The 13,484-nt window shown below is 37.4% G+C and overlaps 1 protein-coding gene across 3 annotated transcripts in view; it reads right to left on the bottom strand.

The window, feature by feature from the left end:
* MYOF (myoferlin) overlaps nt 1-13,484 on the bottom strand; it is a 118,990-nt gene that overhangs the window by 41,559 nt on the left and 63,947 nt on the right. For all 3 annotated transcript variants that reach the window (XM_050959266.1, XM_050959267.1, XM_050959268.1), the window contains 7 exons: nt 12,023-12,147; nt 9,817-9,933; nt 9,128-9,305; nt 8,112-8,236; nt 7,469-7,575; nt 2,765-2,957; nt 842-997 (listed from right to left, as the gene is read on the bottom strand). In XM_050959266.1, coding sequence (XP_050815223.1) covers nt 842-997; nt 2,765-2,957; nt 7,469-7,575; nt 8,112-8,236; nt 9,128-9,305; nt 9,817-9,933; nt 12,023-12,147 — 1,001 coding nt within the window. The remainder of the gene's footprint in view (nt 1-841; nt 998-2,764; nt 2,958-7,468; nt 7,576-8,111; nt 8,237-9,127; nt 9,306-9,816; nt 9,934-12,022; nt 12,148-13,484) is intronic.

The raw sequence follows: 13,484 nt of genomic DNA, 5'->3' as shown, positions 1-13,484 counted from the left end.
ACTCTTATCCTGGAATAAGAGTGCCTTTTTCTGGTTTAATTGACTTTCAAAGAGACAAACTTAACCTGAAAAAGTCACTCTAATTCTGGAATAAGGATGTGCACCCGGAGAGTTATACCAGTATAACTAAAGCAGTCTAATTACACTGGTATAGCTATGTGGGGAGATTTCCTTAAGGCAAGTCTTAAGTATTAGGTTCAGATTAACATCCAAAAGTTTGAATATTTATTAGCAGCTTCTCTGAATTATTCAAATCCCACCCAGTAAGAGTCCCTCGCCACGAGAGATCCATCCACATGCCTTCTAGCAGCATCAGCTCCTACATTGGCAAAATATCTGGATCACATTTCTGAACTCTTGGATAAGGTTCTAAGCCATGGACAAGAAGCTGATTCTGATTTTCTGTTACAATGGGTTTTCCTGTCATACTCTGTGTGCTGTTTTGGGGAAAGCATCTGCAATTTGGCTCTTTGTGGCTGACGCCTCGCACCTTGAGTCTTATCAATCCACCACTTCAGAATTCTTACACCTCTCCTGTGCCACTGTCAGATTGCGCCATACTGTATATCTGCCAGCAGCTAGCTACTTAGGCTGCTGTCACCCACTCACAAGTTTTTCTGTCTCATTTTGTAACAAGTTGCACTAGAAATGTCTTTCCCTTATGCTACAGATCCGAGGGTACAATATGGCCCTATGCCTCTTAATGGATGTAAACATGCCTTTCATGGATTTAACTTTTCATAAAATTAGCTACGGGAAAACGTCTGATGTTAACAAAAATAGCATGTTTTTAAATTCCAACTGTAGTGTTTAAAGTGGCATAATGAAATTATCACAGTACCTTTAGAAAGATGGTCTGGGTCTTTCCACAGTATTTACCAGATGCTTCAGTACTTGTAGTAGAATACAAAACCTGGTGTGCAGGAATGCGGGCATAAGCTAGTCTCTTCTCTCCCCGGATCATCCAGATGATCACATCAGGAATACTGTTTTGTGGCTGTTTTTTTTTTTAAAGAGAAAAACAAATCAAAACTATATTCTGCAATTAGCAGAATTTCAAACTAATCCAGTGTTTGGAGAGCAAAAACTGAAATCCAGCATCTTTCAGGGATTTATTTAAGACAAAACAGAAATATGGATTCATGATACTAATATATGGGAGGAAATTTTCTTTTGCAAATAATTAAATGTCATACTGTTCTGAGATGATGATAAGAAAAAAAAACAAATAAGTCATAAAAAGATTTGATCAAGAAGCTGGAGGTATTCTATGAACATATTCAGTCACAAATAGTTTATAATGAATATTCTAGGCTAGATCCGTTGGCCCATTATGTCCCTTTTGTGCTGCTCCACTATTAAGGTATTCTTGGCCTGCATGGAGCCTAAAGTCAGTGGGACTTAAAGGCTTTCCTAAATAAGGATGGACTTACACACGTGCTTAGGCGCTTTCCTAAATCAGGGCCTGAAAGATGAAATAATTGTAACAAGAACTTTAGCAGGACCTAAGTAAACACCCTGCCAGCTTTGTGCTGCCCCTTATACACTTCTGTTGGCTGTGTGCTAATTGTGAGTCTCAAACTGGTTATCATGGTTTTTTACCAGTGATTTTTAAAATTAGCAATGGCAAAGAGAAGATGAATATCGCTATAGATGATATGAAAACAAATTAAAAGACTAGCTCATGTGAAAGCAGGCATTGATTATGGTCTAAAGTTACTCAAGGGATTAAAACAAATTAGAATAACAGGTCTAAACAAGACATGAGAAGTCATTCTTCCGCTTTACTCTGCGCTGGTTAGGCCTCAACTGGAGTATTGTGTCCAGTTCTGGGCACCGCATTTCAAGAAAGATGTGGAGAAATTGGAGAGGGTCCAGAGAAGAGCAACAAGAATGATTAAAGGTCTTGAGAACATGACCTATGAAAGAAGGCTGAAGGAATTGGGTTTGTTTAGTTTGGAAAAGAGAAGACTGAGAGCGGACATGATAGCAGTTTTCAGGTATCTAAAAGGGTGTCATTAGGAGGAGGGAGAAAACTTGTTCACCTTAGCCTCCAATGATAGAACAAGAAGCAATGGGCTTAAACTGCAGCAAGGGAGATTTAGGTTGGACATTAGGAAAAAGTTCCTAACTGTCAGGGTAGTTAAACACTGGAATAGATTGCCTACGGAAGTTGTGGAATCTCCATCTCTGGAGATATTTAAGAGTAGGTTAGATAAATGTCTTTTAGGGATGGTCTAGACAGTATTTGGTCCTGCCATGAGGGCAGGGGACTGGACTCGATGACCTCTCGAGGTTCCTTCCAGTCCTAGAGTCTATGAGTCTAAGTCCAATTTAAATAGGCTTCTATAGCTGCTGACCCACAGAAATTCTGGATGCACAAACTCTAAGGAAATGTGCAATTCTGGGATGAAAGTAAAATATTCTCCCCCTTTAGGAAAGCTCCAGACAGGTTCATTAGGCAGACAGTGCTGCCCCTTTATCAAGATTAGATTAAAGTCTCTGGGTCTTATCCTGCTACCCTAAGCCAAGAAAAATTCTCAGTGAAGTCAACTGCAATTAAAACCTTTACATTAAAATACATTTTAAACATATTCCCAGAAAGAAGTATTTTTCATCTTCTGAATTTTAAAATTACTGGGTGGAGAAGAATGGACGAAGGTTTCTTTTAAGCTTGAATCTGGTGTATATGCAGGCCTTGTAGTTTTTTTGCAGAAACTGTCCTTTTAAACCAACTGAATCATATGTATTTTGAAGTACTGACCTCTTCGGTCAATTGCATTAATTTATCCAACCAGTCTTCGATTTCTGCCAAAGTTGCCTTCACATCAGTAGCGTCATTTCTCATCCTTGTTGCTGCCTCTAGAATGTGTTTGAGAGACCTGAGGCGCAGGTTTTGTATCTGTGTGTCAAGGACTGTGACATTGGATTTGGCTTCTAAGAGGGGAAACGGCTTACTGAAAAGAGAAACAAAAACTTTTAATAAGATAAATCTTCCCTCTTAGCATCTAATTTCATTAAACAGGTGTTTGAGAAGCATAGGTGTTCATACTTAAAGAAAACATTTAACTAAGCCCTATAATATTATATATCATCACTAGTATTTCCCCATGGCGACAGAAATAATAGAAATCCATCAGATTATAGGGTCCAATCCTGCAGACACTCCTATTGGGCCTAATGCTTACTACAGAGTTTAAGCCCACTGAGTGCAGGCCTAGGCTTATAATAAGCACTACTATAAAACAGTCTTAGATAGATGTAATTTCTTTTGCTATACTCTTCAGTTTTTCTACATATCAAATTAAGGTAGATGAGTCATGCCTAGAAATGGATTTCAAAGGTGAAATCAACATTTTCAAACTAAAGTTAGACTCTTTTCATTGACTGAAAGCTCTGAGTGCTCGGTAGTTCTGACAAGTAACCCACTTACACTGCTCTACAGCCAAAATGCTTCTGAAATAAATGTCGTCCAACTTTACTAATTCTGGGTCACTGAAAACGAAAATGATGCTTAAAATTGTTGATTGGCTCTAGTTTTCAAGATATGCTATTGGGTCAGTATATACGACCCTTGACTTGGGAATGGCGGAGGATACGTGAGTTATAAAGGGAAGGGATCTCAATTTAAAGCAGAAATGACTAAAATACATCTTTGACTGGATCTATGAATAAATCTATGACTGGGTTTGGACAGTACTTGCTTTTTAGGCAAAACAATGAATGATGCAATCTGAAGCTGGTATTGCGTCATACATGATATGAATTGCATCATGTTATTCCTAGAAGTCATGGATGATGCAATCATAACGAAGCTTACATCACTCTGCTGAACAAATTGTCCTATATCAGCTCTAGAAATCATACAGTGTCGTGTTCTCTTATTTGTCAGTGTTTGATTTTGCAAAGGGACACATTTCTGTTTAGCCAAAGTGAGCAGAGATGCCTTGTACTTGTGTGAACAGCGCAGATAACTTCTGCTATGTTTGTGGTGAAGTGACTTTTGCATCACAAAAGCGCAGTATAACCACTATGGTTAAGAAAGCCTATCACCTTTATTTTGGCTGCAAAATTGGAGATCAGGACAAGAGGTGGGCCCCACACATATGCTGCAACACTTGTGCAACAAATCTTCGCCAGTGGTTGAACAGGAAAAGGAAATCTATGCCTTTTGGAGTGCCAATGATTTGGAGAGAACCAACAGATCATACCAGCAAATGTTACTTCTGCATGGTGCCTCCAGTTGGGAAAGGTGTGTCAAAGAAGAAAAAGTGGACTGTGCATTATCCAAACATTCCATCAGCTATACGCTCAGTACCCCACGGAGAAGGACTGCCGGTTCCTGATGCAGCAGAATCATTCTCACTTGAGTCAGACGAGGAAGAGGAAGAGGATGAAACTTCTGGTCCTGAACCATCAATGTCACAGGACCCACATTTTCTCCCATCCTCCTCCTCTGAACCACACCTCATAACACAAGGTGAACTGAATGACCTTGTCAGGGATTTGGAACTACCCTACAGTAAGGCAGAGCTGTTGGGCTCCAGACTACAGCAGTGGAATCTCCTGGCAGGCTATCAGGGCAAATGGAGCCCATCAATGCTTGCAGACTCTTGCTGGATAGTGACAAGAGATGCTCCATTTAATGAATATAAGAGACAAGCCAAGAAGCGCCGAGTAGACACTGAATAGGACTAAACTATGTACATAATAGTTTTTTGCCTTTTGTTTCATAATAAATTTTATTTATATAACCCTTTTGCTGATTTTTAAAGTGTTACATAAACAGGACAGGTGAAATATTATCATATAAAGCAACCATAAACAACACATGAAAAGACCTAGGTTTACAATTTAAGATTAAAACTCTACTATCTACACAATATACATAGACATAAAATGTAAAAACTTAAATATCTTAGAAACAGTAGCCAATCAGTTGTTTTAATTGTCATATTTGAATTCAGCACATCAAAATACATAATAAATATCACATTTTATCTCTGAAGCAGACAACTTCTCAAAAATTGCAGACTAGTGTTATTTAAGTATCAATCTAACTATGAAGTTATATAACTTCCAGGCACTCAAGTTTGAAAATTTGCACCAAAGTCCACTGCATAGAAATTGGTGAGACATCAGGGCGCACAGTTGCAATGAACATAACTGGGAAATTCTACCGTAGAATAGAATACCCCAGGGGAGACAGTGATTGCACTGATTTGTTAAAGCAATAGATAGCTTTTCTGAGGTCTTCAAATGTATTCCTTTTACAGGAGCTCCTTGCTACTCAGTTCATTAAAGTACATTTAATATGGCATAAGAAGCAGCTATTTTTCAGAGCATTTTCTTGAGCGGTTGATGAGATTGAAAAGACTTACTACTACTCTCTGAGTCTGAACCATGTTATCAGAAACCAGGGGCACAAAAGCTCTGACCATGCAAAGCCTTAATGCCGGCTGTATTGCATACTATCGTAAATAGTCCCATTACCTGGAATGTAAGTACTACACTTGGTAATAGGTGTTTGTGGGATGGGGCCTAAATTTAATAGAACTCAGGCTACACCAGATATCTCCTGAAAGCTGCTGCAGATTTCAGATTTATAAAGAGCCTTAAAGCTTGTGGCAGATTTCTAGTCACTTAAAATATAATGTGACAAGGAAACTTCGTTTACAAATACAATATATGGAATTATGTTTCTTAATGCAATTCATAAGTTTATTGTAAACTCTTTAGTGACAATATGTTTGTACAGCGCCTAGCACAATGGGGCACTAACTTATTTGATGCCCCCAGGTGTTACCACAATAAAATTGTTTAATAATACATTTAATAAAGCCAGGGGAATTGTTTGAAAGAGTGTGTGTGCACAAGTGTGTGAGAGATTTTTAAATATATATGAAGTGGATGTACCCACTCTTTTCATGTGGTTGTAATGACGTGAGACTAGGATTGGTCCTAGTCAGTGTGCTGCCCTAAATGAATTTCAATATGCCAATCCCTTTCTGCCCATCCATTTTTCCTGTCCCTTATTAAACATTTTACTAGGTCATTTAAATTTCATTTAGGAATTAAAATTCCTATTAGTGATTTCTTATTAAAATGTACTATAACTCCATGTATTGGTTCTTCTCTTTCCCTTCCCTTCCTTACTTTTTTCACTCCATTTTCCGTATATCTTGGTGAATCTCTTCCTCCCTCTTTTTATGTTTTCTCTGCAATTTTTCTAGTGTAAAATTCTTCCCTCTTTTCCACTTTTTTCGTTTTCCTGTTTTTTTATGTTGTTTTCTCATCAACTTTACCCATGACTTTTCAATCTCTCTCTCCTCCAGTTCAATCTCTCTTCTCTCTCATACTGCCCATTAATATCTCTCTCCTTTCTTCTCCAATCCCTTCTCCCAAGTTAAGAAATTATTCTACTCCAAACAACCCAGCTCAGACACTTATTGCTCTGTCTAAACACGCACAACATACTGACTCACTTTCATTCCCTCCCAGGAAAGTCATCCCATAACAGAAACTTTTGAACAGATTTTTTGTGCCCTGGCATCCAAGGAGAAACTGGGAGTTCTCCTCTCTCCACTCCCTATGAGTGGGGCTGCTAGAGAAGATTCTTTTCCCTCCTGCCCAAGAAAAAGAGCCTCTGTGGAAGACCTTTTTTCCTTCTCATGGTGAGAAGCATAGGTGCCTTGAACAGCTGGGCCTCTGGACTGAGTGCATTGATCAGGGCTCAGGTGGCTCTGTCTGGTGTAGTGTCTGACCAGGTTGAACTGAGTTCCAGCCATCTGTCCAGTATCAGCTCTGCTGGGCCACTTCACAGTAAACACTGTTTTCTGTGATGTCACCCCTAAAACTCAGCCCTTTGGAGAGAAGACAAGGCTAGAATTTTCAAAGGAGTTTAATGGAATTAGGCACCCAAATCCCATCATCTTTCAATGGGATTTAAACATTAATTTCTTCAGGCACTTCTGAAAATCTCAGTCTCTGAAGTTATATCAAAACATGGGCAACCACACAGCTAACTGATGAATTCCAGCAATCAGGTACTAGACTGTATTACTCTGAGATTTGCGCTTTGTCCTAATAACATGTACCAAAAAAAAAAAATTCCTTCAACTACATTTTTAGAAACTATCTGAGCCCATAAAGGAGATGCTGATATTCCATAACAACAAAACATCCCCAGTAGACAACAGCTGAATGTATAACACCATAGAAGCCAAATTACACTTTCAGAGTGTGAGACTATGCGTGTGTGTGAATGTGAGGAGACGACAAAGGACACTATATAGCCACAGTTTCAAGAATGACCCGGTTCAACAGATTTTTTTTAAAGTGATGTTTCATTATTGTTGATTATTAATATAAAATGAAACGATAGGGCAAAAGAAATGGGTTCTAAGGTGATTTTCACATTGCCTTATCTTCATGGGCTTTGAATTATGAGTTATACAATAACTTTTACCTTGTATCTTCTATAAGTTCATCGATCAGCTTCAGCCATATCTCTGCCAACTGGTTTTCAGAAACTTTAGCCTGTATTCCTGACTTTAGGGCAGCTATGTTGGATTGCTGGAGTGTTTAAAGAAAAGGCGCAGAATATATAAACTTACATTCTGTTATTAGTTTTAATGAGAGTTCTGCTCCTACATTCAACAAAACAACATTTATTTTGCTAGAAAAACCCAAAGACCACAAAGAAAGATGTTCAGACATAATTCATATTTAATAGCCCTGATCCTGCATTCCTTGCAAAACTGCTGAGAAAGGAGTGCAGGGTTAGGCCCAATATGCTTAACAGTACATAATATTGCACCTATGTACCAATTAAAATGCCTCCTATGGCCCTATGCATCCCCTTCTGTATAGTTTACTCCTTCTTCTGGCAGAAATACACTGCAAGGGAGATGGATGTCACTTCCCAGAATACAGACATACTCTGCTTTTGCAGCATTAATGCATGTCCTGGAGAGCAAAATGTGTGCCAGATTCGGTTCTGGAATTTGCTTTTAAAGCCCTCCTTTCCACTCCATCCCTAAATCTTAAATTCACACAAATAATTTAGATGGAAAACATGAGAATAAAATAAAAAGTCCTGAATCACTTACCAGTCTTTCAGCCATGGTTAGGATTAGGTTCACTGGGTCTAGTCGATGACTTATGTCCTCCCAATAGGAAGTCAATGTCACTACTGGCTTTCTGTTTACCCATGGCAGGTAATAATAGTAGTTACCTGATGTGAAACATTAATGTGTTAAGAGCTGTTTTTGAGAGAATGAATACATACTTTCTAAGGACTTGAAACTATCATCCTTAGTTATGTTGGAGTAGTATCTAATTCTGTGATTAGTTCCATTGATTTCAGTTGGCCTATTCAGGCAGGCAGATATTATTCAGTGAGAAGATGGCAGAATCTTGCCCTCATTTATCTAATAGATTTATATTTTTCAGGTAAAGTAGTGTCTCTTGGAGAATAAGCATTTGACTTGAATAATTAGAAAGCCAATAAGGTTTTTTTTTTAATCATATGATAACATTTTTACAATAGTCTCTCCAGTAATTCACTTGTGAAAGTAGCTTTATATATATTTTTTTCTTTAAAATAAAAATGTTTTAAAATAATTTTATGAGAGCAAAATTATTTGCTTTGTCTAGTAAATAAAAAAAATGAAAAAACCTAAAGTGTGCAGTAACTAAAGTAAAAATTAAAAGTATTTTATGTTACTAATCAATCTAATCTATCTGCTTTTAAGATGCCAATCACTTGTCTAAGCACTGAACAAGAGTTGTGAAGAAAGCACAGAAAGTTCAAAACAGTATTTTCCTCTTTCATATCCCTAGTTTTTCTGTGCTTGTGTTTATAATTTTTTTTATTAGTGCCCAGGGCCTATTGACTTCAATGGGATGTATCAACCCCAAATTGGACAGGTTTCATGTGTAACTAATTACAATATATCAGAAGATATCAAGAGCAAATACAAATTTACGTATTACTTTCAATCATATCTTCAATAGTCTTTCAACAAATCAAGGTTGTTGTGATCCTAAAATTTGGTCAATAAACAGATTTTTTTCCAAAAGAGAATTCTGTATCTCTATAGCCACACTTCTGTAGCACACTTACCATCAAATACAACACGGCTGTATTGAGTTGTTGATGCCAAAGGCTTACAGGTAGTGTCAAACTTGTTCCCATAATTACCAATGCTAACCTCAAACTGGATAGCCTCACCAATATCTTGCAGCATGGTAGCAGAATGAAACACAGCAGAAAGGCTGAACTTTCGTCTGCGCTGATATTTCTGTACAGTATTACAAGAGTTTTTGTTTTAATTAATTAACTGTATGTAATGTTGGAGGATTAGAGAAAAGTAGTAGTATCAACATGGAAACAACATATATCTTAATACTTTTACACATTTCTGTGAGACGCACGCGCGCACACACACACACACACACACACACACACACACACACACACACACACACACACACACACACACACACACACACACACACACACACACACACTCCAAATAAACAGAGGTAAAAATAGAGATGTGTAATAAAATAATACATTTGAAATAGTAAAGATTTCTTAAATCACAATTTCTATGCTGGGAGGAAGGGAAAGTAATTTTTGCAGCCATATAATCAGTAATTTTTGTTGGGAGGTTTTCTGATTGTATTATTAATGACACGAATAAATAAAGGATTTCATTATTACAATTTTAGTAGGTCATGTAATTCTCCAAAAACCGTAAAACCAAACATTTTGCATCCATGCATATTGACAAGTGCACCAGGAATTACCTCAACAACCAATACGTCATCACTGGAGATCGCCTCTATCTTTTTATTCACAGATTTACTGTCAAGTATTGTAGATAGTTCAACTAGGATTCTGCCTCTGTAAGCAACTCCTTCATCCTGTAAGAAAATCACACAAAATTCTATATCTAACTGCTGGCCAACAAAATTGGAGTTGAAAGCCTGGCTCCCTTGAAGTTAATGGCAATACTGCCATTGACCTTAATGAGGTCAGGATTTCACACAAACTTACATAATTGAACAAATATAAAATAATCATGGACTTTAATTTCTATTATAAGTGAAGAGCAAATATATTTAAGAAATAAGAAACAGTAAATGACAGATGCAATGTTTTTGAATGTTTTATTCTGGACAGCACCAAAACCATTGGTATTAAGCAAATATATAGACTGGATTTGTAGAGTAATTGAAAACTACTGCCCCTTAGGTTGAAGAAGTGGCTACTTTGGGACATATATACTACAAGCATCAAATGGGTAATTACTGCCCACTGGAGATCACATTGTAGCCCAAAGTAGATAGGTTTTCCTATAAGTTATATCCTTCAGCCTCCATACAATCATTAATCCTTCTGAAGTTACATTTTAATCTTAAGTATGAGAGGGGTAGCCATGTTAGTCTAGATCTGTAAAATCAGCTAAGAATCCTGTGGCACCTTATAGACTACCAGATGTTTTGGAGCATGAGCTTTCGTGGGTGAATACCCACTTCATCGGATTGCATCCGACAAAGTGGGTATTCACCCACGAAAGCTCATGCTCCAAAACGTCTATTAGCCTATAAGGTGCCACAGGATTCTTTGCTGATTTTAATCTTAAATGACCTGCCGAATCAGCTGCTTTCTGTTGAGGCTTTTGTATATTAGTTCTTAGGATAATATGTCCCTCTGTTTTAGACAACGACAGAGCTTTAGCGTAATACGGGCTGCTGTGCAGAGCAAGTAATGGCCATAGTCCTCCCCACTTGCAGATCTTTTGAGATCCATAAGGAAATCCCATAGCTCTTGGAGTATAAAAGATATCTGGAGAATCTGCAAGGGACCCCATGCCCTTGGCAGCACATCTATGCCAGCACCACTCCCTGAGAAACTATTTTACCAGTGCCTCCCATTTGACCTGGCCCCAAATCATTGTCCAAGGGTGGGCTGTAGTGTCGGTATTTTTACTTATATGAGAAAATCTTGTTGGTTTTCCAAGGGATAATGCCACAAAGAGAGGCTATCCCTAGCCATGCCTAGTCATAAACCCCTTTCCAGAATCCCAGATGTCCAAATGTGCCTGGCTTGTGTGTACAGGCTCTGTGGATAGGAAGCAAGGTGGGAAGATGATACCATGTTGGCTCAAACCTATCCCTGTGTCAGATTTTGGAGATATTTTCTGTTTCTTTCATCCCATCTGTGGGGGAAATCTAGTGGATGATATATGGCACTTAGAGAATTATTTCTTGGGAGCGGGCAGATACATCAAGATCTATAGGGAAATCTCATTGATCTTGGGGCATCTGGGGAGAGCAGGACATTTTCATGGAGGCTCAGTGTCCTTCCCCACCCTCCATCTGATCCCCATCTCACTTTCCCATGACAGCATGTTTTCCTCACGGCAGTATGGCTAATCAGCAGGTCTCACTCATGCTCTTTAGCCAGTGCTCCACTCCCCTTTGTGTGAGTGTTCAAATATGCAGAAGGGGAGATAGTTCAAAATAATGTTGGTAGGTTCAACCTTCTCTTATTGCTACAACATCACTGTGGGATTGGATGGGACACTGCCATGGAGAACAGCCATATCAAAATACCTATGGACAAGGGGCTTCTATTGGACTGGGAAAAGAGGTTCAATATATAATGAAATTGCTGCTCTTCCCTTAAAATCCCTCATCTGAGATTTGTCTCATTTCATTCCCCTGTGCCAATGGGACTAGAGTGGGAATCCAGTGGCCTCAATCTCTATGATCCCAAATGCTCATTCAAAAGAGTGTATACAATTGAAATGTCCACAAATAGAAAAATATTCCTGTTCCATTTATTAAATAGAGACATCAGGCAAAGTGTACAGTATGTTATTTTGCAAAAACAAAATAAAAAGTTCTTTCTTTACCTTTGTCTTAAACTTAATTAAAACCAATTCAGTTTACATTATTGATAATAACAGTTGTTGTGATCTGTTTGTATTATAAAAGAGAAACTAACCTTTCCAGAGTTTAGTTCATCATAGGGGTCTGGGAATCCAGTGTATTCTCTTGGGCTTCCATAAAGGTTTAGGTAACAGGGCCCAAATGTTGGTAAAAAGCCCACCTCTGTTTCCCCTGTGTTCACTAACAGGCAAACATCATCATTAGAAAGTAACTAACCATCTTTTAGAGCCACAAGGGTATTGAACTTTAAATTCAGATACAGTAAAATAAATGTTAGATATTAGTTGTTAGTAAAGTAAAAGCACTTTATTCCATGGCTGTATCCCAGTAATATGAATTTAATATATCTATTTGCATAGATATATCTGTCCCTAGTTGTTTACATGGCTGTAAGATTTTTAAATTAGACAATACTTTATGCAATAAAAACCCCACAGAATAAATTGACCTTATGCTACATTACCACTGTCAAATTTCATTTGTGAAAGACCAATACAATTTTAAAACAAAGTACAAATTTTAATGTAAAAAATATTTTCACAAATAGATTAAACTGAATACCCGATACCATTGGCTTTCACTTAAATGTACCATGGATTATGTTCTAGCTAACAATAAAGATGTACACAGTAGCTGGAAGGTTAGTGTTCAGCATCACAGAATATGCCTAGTTAATCCTACTGTTTTTAGTGTGCTACTGAAGTGACTCAAGTCTGTTAGTAGAAGGACTAATAGGATGAAAATTATTAAAGTATACCACAGTATATAACACTATTAAGTAGCCTATTCACCATACCAGGAGATACAATAGTATATATTTTTTGTGCAAAATAGGAAAAAAATGAGATTTGGAGGCACTAATCTAAAAAAGATTTTCCATTATGCCAAAATAATTACAAGAACTGCTGTATTCTTAGGTCTCAATCCTGCTCCCAACGAAGTCAATGACGAAACTCCCATTGACTGAAATTGGAGCATAACTTGGTTTGGAAGTATTAGATTTGTATTAGTAAATGTCAATAATGTTGATTTCACTGTACATATATAGAATCCAATGAAAAAGTATTTCCATGTGTAATAGAAATGTACAGATACGCAAAGTCAGAAAGCAGTTGCTTGAGAACTCAGTAGTCAAAATTCAAGGATTTAGACTTTTGAATTAAGCTTGTTACAAATGGACTAGTAAATGAACAGTAAAAATAGGTATGATCTGTTGACTTAAGGATATTTACTTTGTATATTTTTACATGTGATGTTGGAAATTTGTTTTAACTGTTTCTACAGCTTTATCTGTTTGAACAACATCTGTCATTAAATAAATATCTGATCCTTCTCCACATAATTTCTTATGACTGTGAAAATTTAAATGGATGAAACTAGAAAAAAAATGCTTAAAATAATCAATTTTATCCATCAAAATTATAAAAATAAAAAGCTAAATTCTGCCATGCCTAAGCATAACAGAGAGCCTCAATTTCAATAATTTTGCCTGAGAAAGGAATGCAGGATAAGACTCA

This window comes from Gopherus flavomarginatus, chromosome 6, assembly GCF_025201925.1.
Source record: "Gopherus flavomarginatus isolate rGopFla2 chromosome 6, rGopFla2.mat.asm, whole genome shotgun sequence".
Lineage (NCBI taxonomy): Eukaryota > Metazoa > Chordata > Testudines > Testudinidae > Gopherus > Gopherus flavomarginatus.
The sequence above is the reverse complement of the archived record's forward strand: the minus strand, read 5'-3'. Positions and strand labels throughout refer to the sequence as shown.